This window comes from Meleagris gallopavo, chromosome 9 (genome assembly GCF_905368555.1).
Source record: "Meleagris gallopavo chromosome 9, MGAL_WU_HG_1.1, whole genome shotgun sequence".
Classification (NCBI taxonomy): Eukaryota; Metazoa; Chordata; class Aves; order Galliformes; family Phasianidae; genus Meleagris; species Meleagris gallopavo.
The window spans coordinates 8,564,999-8,587,311 of record NC_139412.1 but is presented as its reverse complement, the minus strand read 5'-3'; the positions used below and the strand labels follow the sequence as shown (position 1 = coordinate 8,587,311).

The 22,313-nt window shown below is 41.6% G+C and overlaps 1 protein-coding gene across 2 annotated transcripts; it reads right to left on the bottom strand.

The window, feature by feature from the left end:
* Positions 1–1,162: 1,162 nt before the first annotated feature.
* On the bottom strand, positions 1,163–18,489 carry POF1B (POF1B actin binding protein). 2 transcript variants are annotated; one of them, XM_085230716.1, is made up of 15 exons: positions 18,000–18,489; positions 12,966–13,004; positions 11,748–11,849; positions 10,807–11,022; positions 9,616–9,731; positions 8,992–9,019; positions 7,923–7,997; positions 7,046–7,138; positions 5,942–6,055; positions 5,619–5,771; positions 5,388–5,498; positions 4,938–5,066; positions 4,542–4,615; positions 4,051–4,165; positions 1,163–2,430 (listed from the first exon to the last, which is right to left on the bottom strand). In XM_085230716.1, the coding sequence occupies exons 1-15, from the start codon at positions 18,390–18,392 to the stop codon at positions 2,425–2,427; spliced, it is 1,764 nt and encodes a 587-aa protein (XP_085086842.1). In that variant the 5' UTR covers positions 18,393–18,489; the 3' UTR covers positions 1,163–2,424. The 2 variants fall into 2 exon arrangements, with proteins under 2 accessions (XP_085086842.1, XP_085086843.1); XM_085230717.1 differs by lacking the exon at positions 1,163–2,430 and adding an exon at positions 2,474–3,483 and having other exon boundaries at positions 18,000–18,441.
* Positions 18,490–22,313: the final 3,824 nt, after the last annotated feature.

Below are 22,313 nucleotides of genomic sequence, written 5' to 3'. Positions count from 1 at the left end.
GTAAATCAGTTTCAGTTCACTGGAAAGGATGCAAGAGCAAATATCAGTTATTTTTATAATAAAACTACTAATTCTGCTTTATTAAATAAACCCAATTTAAAAACAAAACCAGCCCCAAATGGTCATTATGGTTCATCTTGTCTAGTTCTGCTTTTCAACAAGTATCTATTGCTCTGTGGTACCTGGGTGTAAAATGTGTTGTTCTGGCAATCAGTGCTTCAGAATGTACAGTATATGGATGCTTTAAGTTAATCTCATGAGCCTCAGAGCAGCTGGTCCTTACTACACAATGCACTACTGACATCTGTCTCTTCTGGTTAGAAAACCAGGCTCTTTTTTTCTTTTTTTTTTTTTTTTAATATAAATATATATTTTTAGTAGTGTGTGTGCTACCAGCTCTCTAAGTATGGGGAACAATCATCATGTTTTCAAATGGATCATAATGGCAGCTGTATATGCAAAACAGTTCATTTGCCTAATCATGGCCTTGTCATCGAATGACAACACAACACCCAGCAGCTCTGACTGCATTCAGTCTGCATTCTTTTGTCTGTAAGGGCATTTACTGCTTTTGTTGTGCTGTTATAGACTTAAGAAAGTCATACAGACTTAAAGAAACATTTGTTTAGTAGTTACCTTCCAGAAGGATTTGTAAATACATTGTACAGCCATTGCAGTAGCTGAAATGAATGCAAAGTATGACCATTATTAACTGATGTTTCTGCTGTTTGCAGCTTCTTTCTTTGGAACTGTTTGTGTAATGCTTCTAGCTTGTCAAGCCCAGATGAGTTCATGGCAAAGACCACAGTAAGTCAAAAAGTTGTTTTGTCTCTTTTCATTGGGAAATCTGCACCCATCAGTATGACGGCATTAAACAAATGTATTGTTAGTTTTCTATTTTTATGGTCTGGGACACCAGGGATGCTGTCATTAGACAGTGCCAGTAAAGTTATTATGATAGAATACAATTGACAGTACTATGTTTTTCTGTGCTGTTATATTAACTGAGGGAAGGTTGGAATCAACTGCAAGAAAAGAAACATCCCACTGTCCCTTTACTTGTAAAGATTGGTATAGAGAAACCTGTTGCCTCAGAAAAGCATCACGTCCCCTAAAACAACCCCCTCCAGTACTGGGTAGATAGAAGTTGTTTCCAGTAGAGTCATGATTCAGAAAGTTATATTTATTTAACATATATTGCCAACAGGGTTCTTTCACCATTAAACAGTGTCTATGCTGTATATTATTTGCGAACAGCAGTATGTGTGTGTCTGCAGAAACATTCTATGATTCCACGAGAAAGAGCAAAGCAAGAACCCTGTGATACACAGCTAGCACCTTCTGACTGCATAAAGCTTTTTGCCTATGATTTTCTTTTAGTACTTCTCCCGCTCACCTAACACACTGTGTTGGTTAGACAGCTACATAATTATTTATACCAAAGCAGTTTAATTATTTGTAGCAAATCAGATGAGAGAATTCCCATAGTCTTGCATGGAGCAAAAAACTGTAAATAGTAGGTCGGTCTGATAATAAAATATACTCTATGAGCTAAGTTTTTCTATATAAAAATATAATGAGATCTTGATGTTTTCAAACACAGCAAAATAAATAGTTGTGGCTGGTTTGGGGGCTTATAGTGGTGTACCTGAAATACGTTAATTCTGATGTCAGTAACATTCTTCAGAATTGGCAGCAGCCCAAATCAAGTCATTTGCTAATTCAATTGCTATGTTTTGTATATCTGGAACAAATGAAGTCATTTTCCTTTGTGGTTTAGTTTTGGACAGGCAGATGTAACGCAAGTAACATTCCCCGTGACAGTTCTTACCAGGTTTTACTTCATCTTGAACAGGCTGCAGTAGATGAATTGACAATTTGTGATTCTGTCTGTACTGAAACCAGCCATTCCGTGTGTGTGTGTGTGTTGTGTGTGTGACTTAGATTTGTATCACTCTCACTTCTCAATCACAAGCAGATAGGAGAGAAAAAACGCGGATAATGCTATCAAGAGGAAACAAAAATGTTTCAGAGTTCCTACTTTTGTCTTTTAGATTGCTGAAAGAGTGACTGAAGAACAGATGGTAGGCACATCAGGAAATACTGAAGTCCTCACCAGCATGGCATACCATTCTCTTCTTAGAGAAAAGTAAGTGCATGAAACAGTACGAATACTTTGTGCACAGATGTTAGCAGCAAGTCACAGACACAGGTACCTCAGTTTGTTACGATGAGGACAAGATACTGTCTTGCATTGCCTTCATGCTTTCCTGTTCTTAATTTCTTCCTTGGCCTTTCTCTCACTATCAGACCAAACCTTCTACTGAGGCAAAAAAAGAAAAAAAAAAAAAAGCAGAAAAGAAAGCAATTTTAGGTATTTGTTGTAGACTCCTTTAACCAGCTTGGATGGCTGAGGGATTTCTTTCATTCCTGAAAGCAAAGAAACAAGCAGCCTGTTACAAAGTAATATGCATTCTCACTGAACTGTCTGCTGTACAAAGAATGCTTCAGTTAACTGTATACTTATTTTCTCTAACAGTCTCTAAGTGTCTGAGTGAGCTTTCCCCTTCACAAGTGCAATGCATGTCAGCTCTTACAGCAGCTAGTTGTGGAATAGTCAGTCATATCATTAAGCTGCAGACAGTTCTGTCCAGGAAGTGGCAGAGGTCAGAACTGGCATCATTCACTGTCTTCAGTAATCACAAGAGCAGACAATATTGGGAGGGGTTGTTTTTATATTTATGAATACCAGCAAGCACAGGAAGTTATCAGACACCTAAATAGCAGACATTACAGAGTTTCTACCGAAGAATTTTTCTCTAATGTAACTCAGATTGAAGTACTTCTACTTGAACATCCTAAAAGAGTCAGCATAATAAATACTTATTACTTGAAAGGCACTGTCACACACATGCTACTTTCAGTACCCTGTTCAGATACCTATCAGTCAGCATTGCTATTCAGTAATGAATGCAGATAGAAAGATTCGGTTGACAAAACATAAATGAAGAAAAAATATTTCTCAAGCTTGGAGGAAATTGGCACTTCTTAAACTGGATTTATCAAGTTTATCTTGCAACAAAGTCATTTTGTTTCAGCTGAAACTTGCACCAGTAATAAAGACCTTGGGAAACTTAAAATGCAACCAGTTAATAGTTCTTATTTATTCAGTGATATCGATCTCTTTAAATGCAGCATACACTCATATTTTCCATTGTAAAAATGGAAACGATGACTAACTTTTCAAGTAAGCTGGGAAGAGATTTTAGCTTTTTATTACTATTGTTTATTACTTTGTTAATTCCTTGCTTGCCAGATGTTTTACTTTCAGCCTACTCAGGCTGCTCATGTTGCCTTAAGTTGCTTTTTCTTGGTTGTGTCCCCCAGAAAGCTATTCTTACGTTTCTGTACTGGCTGTGAGCTGGCCGTGCTGATTTTTCTCAAGTCTTCACCTTGTGTTCAGATTTGACACTATCCTGTGCCCTGTAACATAAACAGCTTCTACAGTCCCACCTTCTGTAACTTTAAGTCACTCTTTAAAAAGAAGTCACCACTCTTCTGTGTTTCCTGGATTAGTCACTGCTCTGTCTCTGTGTAAGTTTCAGGAACATGGTGCTTAATCTGTTTTAATAATAGTGTAGAGTAATTAATACTCATGATTCAGAGGAATACCATGCACCCAAAACACACCACCTGTACCTTTCACCTGAGAGTAGAGCACTGAAGAAGTTCTCAACTCCTCACTACAGATAGTGATGCCTGGAGGACTGCCTCGTGCACCCGGGCAAAGACTGTTAGAGCAACACCACTTCCTTTGTTGCAGGTAATTAAAGGTCAGAAAATAACAACACAGTTTTACTTGTACTCTACCTAGCAATTACTGCCTCCTTGCACCAGACAGTGCAGTTCCTTGACTTGACTCAATTGCCTTGCTTTTTGCAGCATGACTAAATTAATGCTATTGCTTTTTCTCAGACATCAGTTTTGGCTCATAATGTCTTTGAAGAAAAATTAAATACTCCATAGTAGTGAATCCCTAGATGAACTTACATGTTTCCATATCTCTCCAGTCCTCTCAATTACAATAGTTTGTGACTTGTTGACAGGTGATGTAACCTTGTAGTCATCCGACAAAAGACCCAGGATAGGATACTGATTCCTGTACCTGTATTGGAAAGAATTGCTCAGCTGTAAACTATCAAACCAAAATCTGCGTATCTGTATCCAGACCACTATCTCTGATCTTGTTGCCCCATAATCCTGTCAGTTAACAATTTCCACATATTCTTACTAGTAACAAAAATGCTAACACTGCAATTTAAATGTCTGTAACATGTTGGCCACCCCTCCATTTGCTATTACAGTGCTTAGGATTGAATCTTTCCAAACAGGTTTTACTAGATGGAGCTCTTCCCTTTTGCAAAAGTTGAACAGACATTTGGCATTAAGACATTTTCAGGAGGTAAGGACATAGTTAATAGAAGCTATGCAATGGAAAATGAAGATTATGTATTTTTAAGAAAGATAAATAACTACATTACTTCTTCGTGATGATAGCTGTTACACCAGGGGACTGACTGCTTGATGCTCTCTCATGCTTGAGTCTGAAGAGTTCCTGAGAAAACCAGAAGTGAACATTCAAGTAAAATAAATAATGCTTTCTGATGTACTGGTTCACTGAAGTCACAGCAGAATCCATGCTGAAATTCTTATCAAAGAATGCTCTGAAATAGTATGCATGTCCTTCCAAGAGAAGTGGTGGAGTAACAAACAGTATTATTGATTTTAGCTCAGTGAATGATAATAATAATAATCCTAACCCCAGTTCCCGAACCAGGAGGGTACACGTGACTTCCTAGTTAAATTGCTACCTTCAAAGCAAGTGAAGGCTCAAACACAGAATATTCTTAGACAAGAAATGCACTGTACTATTTTACCTCTTGCTGTTGTTTAATACAAACATCTTTCTCCTCCAGCACTGCTGTCAGTTCATGCAGCTTTATTTGCAAGTCGCTGTTGTTCCCTTCTTGCCTTGATATATCTTGCTGGAATTGGCACAACTGAGACTGTGAAATACAAGTTGAGAAACAGTTTAGTTTGGTGTTTGGCGCTCCCTGCAGGTGACCTTTCTGTATACATAAAGTGTACAGTATACAGTAAACTCTGTATATATTTTGTTGGTTAAAATCACGAGCGTCAAAGGAATTTGGTTTTTTTAAGTCACAGTTTTATGAGTTTCAGTGCTATCATTAGTACTGTATAAAATAATTGCAGAACCAAAAGATACGTAAAAAGCATCCTATAGATCTTTTCTTAATTAAAAAATAGCCTGATACCTCCTGTCACAAAAGGTGACAAGTGCACATATACCAGGTTCATCAACATACCCTAAGACTGCGGATCTCACGGTCTTTATCCTCTCTCAAGTTATTGATCATCTCTACATAACGGCTGGAGAGTTCATCTGTGGTAGTCTGAATTGTTGGACTGGAGCAGATCTAAAGGAAAAAAAGTATTTTTTATTTTAAAGGAATTTCTTTAATATTATTTTCTTCACCAGGACATCTGCATCTGTGAATAACAGCAGCTGAACAAAGAGCAAGTGAAGGTATTATTACCTGTAGCTTAAGACTCTGGATCTCTTGGTCCAAGGCACGCTTGGAGTATTCCAGTTCCTTTAACTGACAATCCTTTTCTCCTTCGTTGAGTTGAAGAGAAAGAAGCTGTTCTTCCAGAGACCGACACCTGGCAGCACTATCTCTGAGTCCTTGCTGGAAAGCACAGGAGTGGAATGAATGCATGGTGTTCCTTAGGGGAGTAACAGGATCACCACACAGTATATTATAGCCAGGCAGTAATTACTTGGAACACTCAGAAGCCAGCACAGAAGCTAGTTTATGGCTGATAGTAATTATACTGAAAACTGTATTCTTAGATTTACCTGCTGCTGACGATTATTCTCTCTCAGAGAAGACAACATAGTTTCATATTCTTTTACTTGAGATTCTTTAAAAGCCAAATCCTTCTTAAGTAAGACGTTATCAGTTTCTAGCTTCTGTAAGACAAAAATGTTGGCTGCAAATAACTGCAGTTTTTCAGTAAACTTAGTCCTAAGTGTGTTCAAAGTGCAAAGTACTTTGTATTAAGTGATAAATACCCAGTTTTCTTGAAAGTTTTTTTTTCTTTAACTACAAAGCCCATATATGCTCATTACAGCAGTACCATGCTCATCGTGAGACTTCATATTGCATGGTAAGCAGTGGTCTCAGAAACTGCTCTTTCAGTGTATCCCAGAAAGACTTTTTTATGTGTAGTTACTAAACAGAATTCAAGAAAAAAAATCCAAAGAGCACTTCACTGCACAGACCCATTTTATGTCAGAGGTGACTGGTAAACCCCTTCTCTCTTCTTCAAGCTTTGTATTTTACAAGAGAACGCTCTGAAGCTTCCAGCGATGTCAAGTACTGGGGCTGTCCATGAGAAATGTATCTGCTTTCCTAACAGTAACTATCTGGAGCTGTAGAGCTCCAGTTTACAAAGTGTGATGCTTGTATAACTCAGGATTGCTGAGTTGTTAAAGGTGCCAGCTGACAGCAGCTTTCCTCTAGTGTGGAAGATACATGAGGGCAGGAAAGGAGTTGAGCACTCTTGCTTCCTACAAGAGCACTGGTAAGTAAGGACTCAGTGTTTCTAACACGGACAGGGCATGTACAGAAACACAGTTCCAAAACATCTCCATCGATGTTGGCACATACATACAGATTGTATATACTAATGCAGAGCTAAGTCTAAATCCACTCAAACAGAGCCTTTCTTGATTTAATTTTTTTTTTTTTAGGCTTTGACAAACTGACCACTTGAAAACCACTGCTAGGAAGAAGTCTAACCTCATTCACTGTTCAGATCTTGCAAGTCAATGAATGAACCATCCGTCTTTATTAAAGCAACTAAGCTTGGACTTCACAAGTTACATTTCATCATAATGGACTTCTTACTGAGAGGGACCAAATGGATGAGGCCATGGGAACTGAGAAATACAACTTACCCCCAGGTCATCCTGTAAATGGCAGAGCTCTTCACGTAAGTTTTTGAAAGTGGAAAGCACAAGTCTCAAAGATTTATCCGATATCACTCTCATCTAGGAGGAGAAAAAATAAAATATATATTCTAATTAGTGAGTTTTGTTTACAATATGCTTAACTATATATAAAAGCACAGAACTGCTATACAGCTGAAAATAACTTCCAGAACTACTGTACTCACTGTTCTTTGAAATGCCCACATCTTCTAAAAAGACTTTTTTAGGCACTTTGTTCCTTTTGAATTACTGCCTTGTAACACACAGGCATTGAGTTTGTTAAGTAGCTAAGGAATATGATGAGAAAAAAGCCAAAAGCCATTTATAAATGGACCCAAACCAGAAGTGATATGTTCTATTACCAGATACTGTAAGTGTGCCATGGCAGTGAGTGCAGTTAGCAGTGTTTTTAGCCAGACCGTTTGTAAAGGCAAAACCCAAGTTAGAGAGAGGCAGCATATGTAATTAGTAATTGATACCTGATTCATCACTCAGTAAGACACCTACTATTTGCCTTTAATGTCTAGAGTAAAGCATTAATATACAACACAGACAAATAAAAAGATTGAAATTCAGTTTCTTTCATTCATTACTTGCCAAAAGCCAAAACGGGTCCCAGAAAAACTGCAAGGAAGTTCCAGTAAAAATTTAAAATAAACAAGTGAGCAGTGAAATGAACTGCTGCATGGCACCTGAACCACCAGTGTGATTCCGTAGCCTTTAAAGAGAATAAATAGAAAAAGCAGAATAGCAGTGTTACGTACAAATTCCCTGGTATGTCTGTGTACAGCAGCTTCTACTACTTCAAGTTACTACAGACTTCCCCTCCATGTTATTTACATACCTGGAGGAGATAACGAATTTGCTGCTTTGTTGCCTCAGACAGTCCTTTGGGAATTAATTCTTCAATATCTTCAGTCTAAGCAAAGGGATGAAGAAAGAGACATCTTGATTAAGAATTTTGGCTGGTTTCTTAATTAATTACACAGCTCTACTATGAAAAACATGTTTAGCACAAGGCAAATAAGAATGAAGATAGATTAGAGCATATCCAGAAAATTTCCAAAGTGTGGCATATAAAAACTGAGATGAAGTGATAAATGAAGTATATATTTAAATCTACAGTAAGCTTAACGTTTATTTTAAAAGCAGCATTCAAAACCATCCTCTCTTAAGAAATAGCACTTAATTCTAAAACAGAGCTCCCAGCAGTTAACGATTGTGAGCAAATCTCATGTTTTTAAATAATGAAAAGATTGTCAACAAATAAATGATGACCAAAGTTTTACAGGAGATGCTGACAGCCATTAAGTGGTATTGCTTCATGTAATTTAATCCTAAACAAACATTTCTATCACAAACATAACGACTTTAAAAAGAAGAAAGGTCCTGATGATTGTATGCATTATGGCTGGATTCCCACAAGTGAGCAGTCAGGAAATCTAGAAAGTCATTCTGGCAACTTAAGCTCCTCTCATCTCAGTGAGAGGCAGTTTTCTTTACTTCCTGCAGTGCACAGCAGTGCATGTTGTGAAGCAGCTGCTTTGTTGGCAAGAGAATAAAACATCCTTTGCAAAAATGCATACTGAAAATATATGCATCTCTGTACGTTTGTCTTACAATGAAACCATTACTGGTGTAACAGGAAAGACTCAAAATTTGACTCGTACTGCAATAGTAATAATAATAATGCAAATTACTGAAGTTCTTTTCTTTCAGTATTATCACACTTGCAAATGCATACCTAGCAGTAGGTTTCAGTCTCTAAATGCTGTTAACAAGCAGAAATCATGAACTAACAAAAGATCAGCATCATTCAATTAAACTCGCTTGGCCTCATTTGCTCCAAGATCCACACCATTCTTCCTGCGACTTTTAGAGAACAGCTTTGTAAGAGCATGCCTGATGCTTACCTGACTCGTAAATTCAATGTCATGGTTCCTGGAAAACAGACAAAACGCAGTGGGCTGATTAACGTAAACTTTGCAGAACTTGACCTCTCTGACAGCTACAAAAAGACTATCTGCCTTTGCGGTGCAGAACAAAGAAGGTTCGTCAGGAGATTAAGAACCGTTAGCCTCCCTGTAAGGCGACAGGCGGTGTGTTGTTAAATGTTACTCCTTGTACAACTGTGTGAGGAGACTGCATTACTAACAGCACAGTCAGCACAGGCTAACTCTGTTTCTCTGGGCAGTTGTCCAAGTGATGGTTGGTTAACTCAGTTCTTAATTGGCTGGGGTGATGTCTTTACCCAGAACTAAGGTGAAGTTTATTGACATGCATCAGGTGTTTTCTTAGCAGTGCCAGTGTTCTTTGTGATGTTTAAATCCCGCTATTCCCATGCTACAGAGCAGTTACACTCTGAACTTTGAAAGCACCAAGTGAGAGTGAGAGGGGAGTATCAAAGTAATGCTGATTGTGAGGGAAGGATAAGGACATTGTCAAGACTCGAATCAACTTGTATCTGTGCTCCCAGCTGTGCATTCCTAGGATTTCTGGAATATCAGAATGTCAGGTAACAGACATAAGGCCAATACCTTCCTCCTATCTTTTCCACATGCTGTAGTAAACAGCTGTACAGGTCGTTGGTCTTGCGGTTCAGTTCAGCAAGGAGCTCACCAAAGTAGCGGCAGTCCAGCTGGTCATTATTCTCCTGAGAGTAATTGAAGTAACAAGCAAGATGATCATAACCCATTCCTTCCTTGGGAAGAAAGCTGCATGTGAAAATGCTACTAACATGATGGAATTTTTTTGTTTACTCTTATCAATCTGTGATTTGTTTATTCTTTTCCTAGCTATTGTGTGTTCCATGTCTTCTGGTTTTCAGTAAACTATACAGAAATAAATTCTTCCTTTACAGCAACAAGAAATAGGCTAAGTAATATCTTTTTCAGCAATGTTATCATCATTATTCTAATACAGAAAGCATAGATAATTAGTAAAACCTCCTTTAATGATCTTTAATGTTTGTAGTAGTGGGCAGAATACAAATGGACAGCACTGAGAATTTACAGAAAGGCACTTACATAAGCCAGCTCCTTTTTTTTTTTTTTTTTTTTAAACCCAACAGAATGTTGAAGCATCTCCAACTGAAGATAAAATGTTTACTTACATGAATAATAAAAGTGAAAACAGCCTAAACTGAGTTTAACTAAGTTGTTTTATTGGACTCTGCCTATGGAAAATTTCCACAGACCAATACAGAGGTCACCCAGTATGTTAGTCTTGCCACCTGTATGTTCAACAGATGCATGAGAAGGGACTGCCACACTTGTATCCCCAACCAAAATAGTACTGTACACCAACTTCCACATAAAGTTATTTCAGACCCCTACTGAGCAGTTCAGATAGAAAGCAGTGCTGAATTGGTCTATGTCCAGTTTATAAAGCATTTTTTACCTACATTTTACTAAAACTGGAAAGAAGCATAAGTCTTGTATTACTCAGCCTTTGTTGTACTGACAGATGAAACTTGACTGAATCAATGAGCAGCACTCCCAGATAAAGGAAGAAAAAAGCACCACAACAAAGCAGCAAGACTTGATGGATACACTTAAGCACTTTGCTGTTTATACTTACAGAAGGTACATAATGCTTAATTACCACGCTGTGATTTTGAATGTGGACTTTTGAGAGCAGAAATCAGTAACTTAATCTATTTGTAAAGTTCTGTACTCATGTACAAAAACATACTGTGAGTAGTAGAACATGAAGCAAATGATTCTTACCTGTTCGTAGGTTTGAACTGTCACCCTCCTCACTGTATTTCCTCTGCAGTCATCAGTCACAGAGATGGGTATCACCTCACATGGGCTGCTGGTCTGTGTTTGCTGGCACTGCTGTGTGACTGGGGGCTGCTCGGGCTGCTGGCAGGGCTGGATGGCACTGCACTGATCAGACAGCTGTGGAATCTGACACTGGTGGGAAAATTGGTACTGCTTCTCCTAAAACAAAAACAGGAGAGAATTTTTTTTAAGTTGCTGAACACATCTTAGTGAGATGAAAGCATAATAAAAATACATAAATGAATGAAAGGTGTTTTGGCATCAAAAGACTGTTTCAGGTATTTTAATAGTGTTAATAAAATTGCTTTTTATTACTATTTGAATATGAGTTTGCCTCATGCTATTCTACTTCAACACTGTATTTTACCAACTCCTCACATTTTAGCTGCTGCAAATGAAAGCACAAAAGACACACTTTTCTTAATTGAGCTGTATGTTTTATTGTATTGTTCCACTTAACATACTCAGGCAATAGGAACCTCCATTATTTAATTTAAAACACACACACATCCTGTTCCATTAAGTATTTTACAGATTAAAGAGCTCCAGTTGAGTTACTCAGCGTTTGTTATTTCAGTTGATATAAATGTATTTTCCAGGAAATAACTGATGACATTTTCCTCTACAAATGTTTCAGCAGTTACAGGATCAGAGTGTACACCATATCAGGGACACATTCATGCTGTTTTTATAATCCAAGAAAATGCTGTTGGCAAAATCACCCACCCACCCAACGGGAAACTAGTTTATGTTCCAGTCTTTGAGAGGGTGTTCTCTTCCTCAGCAAGGCAGTTCTCTGGCTGGCATTAGTTCAAAGCACAACAAACACTACTTGTATTGACAGAATCTTCTTTTGCAATAGATAACAGAAATAACCAACTTACTTGATGGGGATTTAATAGTTCATATTTTCTTATTGTCTTTTCATAGATGACATTATTTCCAGGACAGAAATTCCCCCCTCTAAGAAATGGGGATAATGGCTCCTGTAACAGATTTTAATAAAAAGCACTCAAAAACGTTGGCAGCAAATTCAGAGTTAGTACAACTTTAACTAAACAATGATGACTTTCTTTTGTGATTCAGAGTGGCACTTGAAGATAAGTTTTTTTTGGAGTTACCAATATTTAAGTGTGCATTCATTTCATCCTCTTGAACTCGGATTTATTCTTTTGCAGTATCCACACAGCATGTACACAGATTCTCATCTTGCATCTCTATTTCCCTTCACTCCCCCATGGTATAATGCCAAATGCACTGTTTTCTCTCACTGCAGAATCCTGCTAGGCAGAAAAAATGAGCAGGCTGTGTGCCAAAGGTGGACATTACGTCACATTAGCTAGAGTTCCTGGAGCTATGAAATTTGTTCACTTTAAATGTTCACCCAGGCACCACTGAGAAACCAGTGACCAGTTCGGATAGGCCTGCAGAGCTCTGAGAGAACAGAGCCAAATACAGTACTTATCAGACTGCTTTTGAAATTGTTTGGTGTGTCAGGAATATGAAGACAGAGCTGCTGGTGTAGTTGCTGCATCTTTCAGCCGCACTGTTCCCCGAGCTCAGGTTAAATGCATACAGCTTGTCATGACAGACTGCCTGGTGGGCTGCTTACAACTTCTTGGAAGGAGACAGTTGTTAAGCACTCTACCTTCACGACTTCTACCCATAACATCCAGACATGAACATCTAATTCCACTCAGGAGTTTGCCACAAAGAATTAACAAAAAGGCAGAAGGTTTTTCAAAGAGCTTTCTTTAAATCTCTACAAATTCCTCTGTCACTTTATGAACTATTGTTTTTTAAATTGATCTTCTCCATTTGGAAACAAAGCAACTGTGCTTCCACCATAATAACATCCAAAATAAGCAGAAATTTTCTGCTAACCATATAATTGAAACATACTGATGGAGACTTAATGCCGAGAGCTGAGGCAATTCTGTAGTGCTTTCAGTTCCTGATAGTTTCCTCTCTCCCAGAGGTATGGGCCTTGTGATTCCAAAATATTCAGTGTGGCTTTACAAAGGGAAGGAAGCACCTTTCCAAGCTGGGGCAATTCAGGAAGGAAGAGGTACATAGAGTCCAGCAGCAAACAGTTTTCCTACCTGCTCAGGATTCTCTATGATAATCCTTCGAACAGTGCCCTGCAAGGAAGAAAATAAAGATTCAGTGATGATTGTACTTTAAAATCTTTTATGCTCAGAATTCAGCCTTACATACACTTCCTTATTAATCTGAATCATCAGCTATAAACATACCGAGATCTGTTGGCTAATATTTCTTAGCAAAGTTTTAAAGCTATGGCTATTCCACCCAACAGGAAATAACCCATGCACACTATGCCACAGTCTGGATTCTCAGAAGTTTGTTGTTTTTTTTTTTTTCCTTCAATCCCCTATTTATAAGTTAGAGGAAATCGGTCCTTATTTTCTGTAAATGCCAGAAGAACAGGATACAAATGAAAGCTAACATGCTGGACCGGCACTTCAAGGATCTCATCTCTATTCCATGTAACACTGTCTTTAACCTGCAGCCTTACATGTCACATAAGAATGTCAGCTCGTGCAAATGTGATGTACTGCTAAAAAAACTTCTTGCTTCACCATGGGAAGAAAACGTGTACTTAGCTTAATCACCAAAATAAAAGGGATCCAGGAAGTGCCAACAAACCAGATCCCACTATGCAGTGAACCACTATCCCATGAACCAGCGAGTGCAGTTACTTCGAAAAGTGGCATGAAACACTGTAATTAACACCTACCAAGATGCTCACAAAGAACATTTGCTCACTCTTGAAGAAAAAACAAATACGCTTCTTTAAATTGCAGAAATCCACAGCAGTTTTTTTCCTTTTTTACTACATATTTTTTCTCCACCTGCACTGTCTACTCCATCCTGCAGACCAACAAGAGAACAGTTGATGCATTCTGCTTGAAATCTCCATGTCCAGTTGTTTATCCAAGTGAGAAAAATTCCCATGAATTGCACTAGGCAATTTGTTAGTCTACAACATGCTGTTTATTTCTCCTCACAGTGCAGACTTTCAATTTTCCTAACAAATCATTTATTCCCTTAACCTGTGGGCTTGGAAAATATACATTGCTTTAGTTGAGCCTCAAAGACGTTCTTAAGAGCAACTCCAAAGTAGGTCAAATTCCCAGTTGTCAACTGTTGCATAAGTTTAGGAAGCCTGAAGCAGTTTTCCAAATCTCCCAAGAGTGAATCATAACATCACCAGGGAAGAGAAATCAAAGTAGAGAAGAAATTGTTTCAGCACCAATCACAGTAATTAGGAAATCCAAAATGATAACTGGTGCAGAAAACTTGGAAAGCTGCTCCCTCCTCCTCCCACAATCCGTGTACCTGAGTTAGGCCTTCAGGGCTATCATGGATTTGGCTGGGATAAAGTTGCCTGCAGAAGCTCATATGATGCCATGTTTTGGATTTTTGATGAAAACAGTGACGATGACACACTGCTGCTGAGCAGTGCTTGCACAGAGCCAAGGACATTTCAGTTCCTTGCACTGCCCTGGCAGCACAGCTGACCCAAACTGGCCAAAGGGACATTCCATTCCACATGGCATCGTGCTCAGCAGCAAGAACTGGCAGGAGGGAAGAGAAAGGGGGTACGTTTGGAGCAATGGCATTTGTTTGACCAAGAAACCACTATATGTGAAGCCCTGCTTTTCTGGAGGTGGTTGAACACCACCTGCCTGCCAGTAGGAAGTGGCGAATAAATTCCTTCTGCATTGCCTGTGCTGGGCTTTCACGTTACCCAACAGTTTCTGCTCCTCACCCTCTCGCTCCTCTCCTACTCCCTGGGGTACGGCTGCAGCAAGGCAGCGCAGGACAAAGCTCCCTGAAATCAGCACAGCTCTGAATCACAGCCTGACACTGCAACAAGACTACGAGGGAGCAGGGAGCACATGGCCCCAGTTCTACATCTCACTGACACATGAAAAACCAAAATGAAAAGTAAAATACTGAGCAGACAAATGCACACGTTAACCAGAACACTTCGGCAAGGAACCAGGAGTCCTGCTGTGCGCCTTGCACAGCCCAGTCTCCTCTTCCAACAGGAGCACCCACAGCAGCACAACTGACATCAAAGGGAAATAGATGCTTGTTCTTTTTCAGCCTTGGCTACCGTGGTGTGGCACATGAAAACAAGATGAGCATTGTCTACGAAATGAAAGGGCACATTTTCAATGTAGTGTAAAGCTGTACAAACCTGCCTGATGTAAATGCCACTGCCACAGGACTTTGGAATATGTAACTCACGCTATCTATTTCAGGAAGGATAACTTGTAAATTACTGTACCTAGGTGCTTATGTGCTCTCAGAGCAATAAATTCAGAAATCAGAAGACTAGCAAATTTTAAGTTAGAATACATTTTTAATCTGATAGTATTCAAAAGGATGGTATAAATCACACACAGAATAATATACAGAACCTAGGTTTGTCTGGATAAAACGACACCTATTTGTAAGGCACCCAACTCTCCCTTCTGGCATGCTCGGATGCAGACACGCTTCCCTCGCCCCGCGGCAGAAGGGCTGTGCCTGCTCCCCTCCCAGACCAGCCCAACAGGCCCAGCCTGCGCCAGCCGGGAGGGAACCCCAGCCCCAGGAACGCTGCAGCCCAGTGCCAGCCCCAGCCCAGCTCGCTGGGACACCGCCCCAGGCTGCCGCAGACCTCTGCTGTCCCCAAGGGTACATCTGGGGTTCTTCTCCTTAAGCCTCTCCTGGGTTTCCTACAGTGCTCAGAGGTGGGACACCCTGTAACAGGAGGAGGAAGGTGAGCGCTGGCAGGAGAGCCCAGTGCTGGCATGGATCCCAGTGTATGGATGGGGTCTGGGATTTGTAAGGATGGGACTGCAGTTCTGGGTCTGTATTTACAAGGGTAACTTCAAAAGGCAAACATCAGCTCTTTCACAGTGGCAGCTGCTTGTCTTTACAATTTTAAGATCTTAAAATAGGTCTTTGATAGATTTATCCAATCACTGTGTGCAAATTTTAGGGGAAAAAGCTATCATTACACTGACCTTCATATCCAACAAGTTTCCCTTCAGCTTCTGACAAACTTGTGATTACAGTCAGAATTCCACCAACGCCAAACCTTTACTACGTAGCATACTGTCTCATTAATTACAAACAACCTGGCCATCTAATCAGAACTTCAGAATTACATCTGTCAGCTAAAAGAGGGAGGCCACCTCTGGGGATCGTTGCAATGAATACAGAGAAATCCTACAACTTAGCTGACACCACAGTAATACAGCACCATCCTCACAACGGGAGGTGAGAGCCCTCCATGCTGCAGCACTAAGCTGACCATGGAAACCTCACAGAGTTTCTCACGAGTGGACTATTGCAAATGCTTTGGGAGTTCTACTCCTACCTACACCGAAAACAGACACCTCACACCAAGAAAATTTATGCTGAGCACTATTCTCCATTTAGTTCAGGCAGATGAGAGCAAATTTGCCTTCAATCATTCCAAATGAAACCTGCCACGGCTGGGAGTAGCACTCGGCTTCTGCATCAAGGATAAAGCAAAGTCAGATCCCAAAAATTGGGAAGAAAACTGAATCCTGAACACTCTGTGACCACAAAAAGCACTACCACACACTTTATGCATGTTACTTCTCCCTCCCCCTCTGGCATATTAGCAGCTGACATAAACTGAACAGGGGATGCCAACCGTAAGGCTGAATGCTGTGACAGGGTATCAATAGTGATGATAAAATCAATCTACAAAAGCTCTCCAAAAGCAAATTAAATATTGCTCAAAGAAAACCCCTTTGCTTATCAGTGATAAGAAGATTAAACTCCAGCTTTAGGCTGCTGCTGTGATTTGAGAGTTGAGTTATAATATCTGCAGGAGGCATGCGATGCTATGCTATTTTGTTCATGTGGCTACACAGGATCTGCTCAAAGGACAACAGAATCCACCACAGAAGTGCTCTTCTGGCCACAGCTCTTTACCAAACGTTTTCCCCCCAAACTTCTCCTCAGCTGCAGTCTGCACCAGGCACACAGCTGCCGCCTGCTCCCAGCGGGCTTCCTCGTCACCCTTCTCTTCCTGAGTAATTTCCTAATAACCTTTATTAGCCATCTGCCCCCTCTGCCATTACAACTGCTACCCACATAAAACCCAATCTGAGCTACACCCTCTTTCGTCTTTAAAGTCTAGTCTAGCAAAACACTTCAGCAAGAAAACATTTTTCTCAGCACGACTTAATGGACTCAGAGACCGTAACAGATGTTGAAAATTAAACACACTTCATAGCTCAGAGACAGCACTTGAGTCTGCAATCAGACGTTGGTGCGCCCATCCCAGCACAGGAAGCCCGGCACTCCGCAGGTAACGCTCTGATGAACGTTACCTTAACTCGAAGACAACCCGCACCGCGCAGCCCAGAACACCGCGTCCCACCCGCAGCGCTGTCAGCGCGGCGCTCCCCGGCTCCCAGGGCCGCCGTGCCCCGCAGGGGTGGCAGCCGTTCTCCGCAGGGCGCTGCGGGCCGGGCGGGGGGCGGCGGTGTGCGGGACGGCTGTGGGCGGGAGAGGCCCAGAGCCCGCACCGGGCGTCACGGCGGGGCACCGCTCTGCTGACGGAATGGGCAAAATGGGTACAGCAGAAAAAGTTACCTGGAAGTTTGTGGGGTTTTGTGTTTTTTTTTTTTTTTTTTTTTTTTTTTTTTTTTTTTTTTTTTTTTTAGTAAATTGGAGTTACCAAACATGAACCAAATGCGAAACTGATGCAAACGAAAAAAAGAACGTAAAGGGAAGCGTACCGGGGCTAAAGCGCGTTACTTGCAGGCGCCGCCCGCCCGCTCCTCCCGCCCCAGCAGCCCTCGGTGCCGCTCCCGCTGCGGGCCAGGCGGGCCCCGAGGCAGTCCTCCGAGGCGCGCGTTTCTTAAGGGAGCTCCGGCGGCAAGGCCGAGCGTATCTGGAGGCTACGGACCCCGCAGCTGCCTCTCCCCGCTCGTAGAAGCCGCGCCTCCCGGCACCGCCGCGGAAGCGAAGGACACGGCTGAGGGGCGGCTCCGAGGCGCTCGGCCCCGCTCCGCGCGGATGGCAGCCGCCACCCGAGCCCGCTCGGCGGCACCGGGGGCCGCGCGCCCCTCCCGTACCTGCGGCGGCGGCTGGCAGCCGGCGCTGAGCTGCTGGTGGCCGTGCGAGCGCTCCAGCGGCGAGGCGGCGCGGGACGAACAGGACGCGCCCACCCGCCGGCAGCCGGGACCGTAGGTCCGCACCCGGTCGAAAGCCGGGCCGCCCTCCTGGCGCTGCGGGACCGGCGGCTCGAAGCAGGGCGGCGGGAGCGGCGGCTCCGGGCGGGCGGGCGGCTCGCGGCACGGCGGCGGCTCGGGGCACGGCGGCGGCTCGGGGCACGGCGGCGGCTCGCGGCAGGGCCGGCGGGCGACGGGCAGCGTGCTGTAGTGCTGCTGGCGCCGGTAGTAGTGCTGCTGCTGCTGGAGGTGCGGGGGCAGCGCGAGGGGCTGCACCTGCTGCTGGCCCCCCAGCATCTCGGCCGCGCGGGCCGCGCTCGGGGAGCGGCGGCTCGAGGCGCAGCGGGGCGGCGAATGCGGGCGGGCGGCGGGGCAGGGCGGCGATTAGTACCTGCGGGAGGGCCGCGCCTAGGGCGGGCCGCACCTGCAGCCCGCGGCTGCCTCCCCCTCGCGGGGCGGGCGGTGCGCTGAGGCGGCCTCGGGGAGCTCGGGGCTGCAGGGACAGCGCCGTGCCGAAGCCTCCCTCCTGGAGGAACGTGAAGTAAAGTAAAGGAGGGGACTGCTTATTTTCACCCGTGTTATTAACCTTACCGAGGGACTAGCGCGAAGCTCGTCCGTAAGATATAAGGTTGGAAACTTACCCAAACTGTCGCTCTGTAGAGAAAAGTATGAACTCGGGTTAGTTTCTCAACGCAGCACTTTTTAGTTTGGGCTCCTGTATTGCATTACCCGCGTCAGGCAAGCCCTATCCAAGAATGTAACTTTGTTTTGCGTGGTAACATTGTAATAACATAATTATATAATATTGTGTAATAAATACAATCCTTAATAATAAATCTTAGGTTCTTAATTTTGTCAGTTTCCCCTGCGTGCCTCCTGCTTTCAGGTCACACGGCACAGCCACACAATGGCAGAAGATCCTTGACAACAGAGCATTACTCTGTGTGGCATGGCAGTGACAGCTGGAAAAATATTCATCAAAAAATAAAGTTTCCCTTAATCCTCTGTCATTAAACCCAAGCAGACATCCAGTTTATCTAGGAGAGCATTTAAAACCAAAGACATTTGTAATAAGTTCTGTCCCACTGGTTTCAAAGGTGCTGGATGCCAGAAGAAACGACAGACCCAAACAGAAGAGAAATTCACATTTTCTCCTAAAACCTCATTCTCTGTTCACCATCTTAGAAAAACTATTGATGGCTTCTGACATAACAATTAAAAAAATCTCACAGAAAGCAATAACATATGGTTACAACAGCCTGGTCTCTGTTTTTATACAAACCATTAGAAATTGCTTTATGCTTCAGTAGGAAACCACAGAAACTACAGTAATACTCCTCCAGGAAAAACAAGAGCTGTGTAATGTATCACGTAGAAAACAATTAGTTAGCCAGCTCAGGAAACATTACCAGCCTGCAGTATACTTCCCTGTTTAATAAAGAGTGGCTTGGAAATTTCTTACAAGCATCAGCAGAAAGAAAGGCCTAACTCATCCTATTGTAATGGAAATAAAAAATAACTTCCGGAAGAGTTTGTAGATGTGGGAAGGATTATTGCAGTCATAAATGATAACAGTAAGTAATACATGCAAGGTAATCTGTACCAGTTAATGAGGGCCTCAAAGTGCATGGATTTTAATCTGACAAAAGTTTTGTATACATCAAAAATGATGTTCCATTCTGTATCACAGTTATCTGTTAAATGAGTTCCGTTCCCACTCTGATAACTGTGGTGAGAAGGAATAAAACTGTGTTTTGATAAAATAGGAGAGAGAAATATTTGCCTGGGAAGAGGCCTGCAGAAGAACACATCATATCTCATTGTCTACACTTAAATTATTATTATTTTTTTTTTTTGTAGGGGAACAGATATCTAAACAACATGGGGTCAGGAAACTGAAAGGCTTGAGAAAAGAGGGTTAAGAAGCCAGAAAAATGGCAGGGAGCTGCATAGCCATAACTTGATGAGGCCAGAGATAAAAATCCACTTTCAAGTGTAAGGGAAAGCTTTAGAGACTGAAGAGGAAGTTGCAACCAGCTAGTAAGTAGAGGCTTTGGTTTTCTGATCCTTCCTTTGAAGGAAGAACAGTAATGCACTGGAGGCTTGGTGGAAGGTGCCTGTCTGCAGACACTGATCCAGATAGCTGGTGTAACACTTCCCTCTTACAACTTGACACTCACAAATTATTTTCAGCTTTGAGTATTTCATTAGCACAGTATAGAATCACAGGTATTCCAAGGTTGGAAAAGACTTTCAATATCTTCTAGACCAACTACCACCAATATTTCCCCACTAAACCACGTCCCTTAGTACAAACCTACATGTCTCTTGAACACTTCCAGGGGCAGTGAACTCAAGCACCTCCCTGGACAGCCCATTCCAGTGTCTGAACACTCTTTCTGAGAAGAAATCTTTCCTAATATTCAACCTGAACCTCCCTGGCACAACTTGAGGCCATCCCCTCTAGTCCTACTGCTAATTACAAGAGAAGAGAGGCTGACTCCCACCTCATCACAATCTCCCTTCAGAGAGCTAGAAAGAGCTATAATGTCTCTCCTGAACCTCCTCCAGACTAAACAAACCCCCTGCTCTCAGCTGCTCCTCACAAGACCTGTGCTCCAGACCCCTCACTAGGTTCACTGCACTTCTCTGGATATGCTCTTGTAGTGTCAGACTCCAAACTCATGTTTTCTCATTAGTCCAATCTCACATATAAGGACTTATTTGATACTCACCTTGAATTCAGGTAAACTCCTTGCACCCAGTAAGTCGTCTGGAAAGAACGTTCAGCAGATCTTCCCTCTTGCAATAAGAATCTCCTTCTGAATTTGACTCCTACTTCCACAGGCTCTGGTTCTTCCATATAACTTCACAGCTTCGAACTTAATCCCTCTCTTCCAGGCTAGAAAAAAAAAAAAAAAGCAATAAAAACCTATTCAATCTTCTTCATACAGATGTTATTCCATATCTTAGATGATTTGTGCTCTTCTCCCTTCCATAGTATTCCAAAAGTGGTAAAATCATGGATTTAAACAATGGTGCAGCGATGTTTGTTCTTTTGTTCTGCTACTTTCTTAACAGCTTCTAATGTTTCACTTGCTTTTTTTGACTGCCGCTAAGCAGTTATCGGCCACAAAGTCTTGCACTAGAGCAGTAATAGGCAGTTCTTTGAGGTCCATCACTTTAAATGTTCCATGTCAGCATTCCTGTAATTCACGATGACTGTATCCACTGTACTCTATGTAGGAATGTTGTATTTTAACAAGGGACCTTGCAGTGCATAGACAGCAAGACGGAATCTGGAATGGTTCAAACATTATTTCAGAATTTTACGCCTCTTCATACATTACAGTGCTTTCGTGGTAAGAAAGTTCAGCAAGAAGGTTAAACATAGCCTAAGCTTTGTTTTAGAGGCTGTCACGGTGCTGGCAGTAACTAATGATCACACTGTAAAACGATCTGTTGCAAGACTGAGGGAAAACTCATTAATTTTTCTTGTAAAAAAATTATGTGGTATCAATTACAGCTTCATGTTTATACATTTCAAAAAGAACATGAAATCATTTGAATATACAAACAAAAACAGACTTGAAAATTGAATCTAATGATTAGGAGCTAGAACGATTTATCATCCAAAATTATCATAAACATGCAAATATACCCCTTCTATTTCTGCTGTACCAGCACGTGAAAAATAATCTTTGTACTATAGTAAAACTGTAAGCAGAACAACAAACAAAAATTCAGCGCAGAATCACTTTGTTTTACAAAGACACTGTTTTTGTGATGGCTGTCAATATCTTCAGCAGCTCAAAAGCCCAAGAGATTGTATTTCATTCCATGAAGTGAAATAATGCAATACTGTACTTACCCGTAAGCAGAAGTTATTCTTTTGTTCCAACCATTTTCCTGTTTAAATTGTTGAGGTTATTTAATAGTTAAGTTGCTTTGTTTCAGATAATTAATACTATGCATGAGATTGGTGATCAAACCAAAAAAACACGCTGAGCAACATTTCTCCTATCCATTAAAGACCTTATTCAGCATGAAGAGTGGCTGCCTCATTTTAATGAAACACTGTCAGTCATCGTTTACCACATATGACTGCAGTACTAACTTAGGAATAAAACAGGGTATGCTAAGTACAGAACTGTATCCTTCTGTAAGCATTCATACAAAATAACTAGCAAAAGATGATGGTAAGTGTATGTCAGGAAT

Bases quoted from the DNA above. Each gene is read 5' to 3' on its own strand.
- POF1B (XM_085230717.1), bottom strand. From the start codon at position 18,392: ATGCTGGGGGGCCAGCAGCAGGTGCAGCCCCTCGCGCTGCCCCCGCAC. The intron at 11,023-11,747 runs GTAAGTTGGTTA...TTTTTGTTTTAG, and splicing joins AACTATTAAATCCCCATCAA to GAGAAGCAGTACCAATTTTC. The intron at 6,056-7,045 runs GTAAGTTGTATT...TTTGTCTTACAG, and splicing joins ATTTACAGGATGACCTGGGG to AAGCTAGAAACTGATAACGT.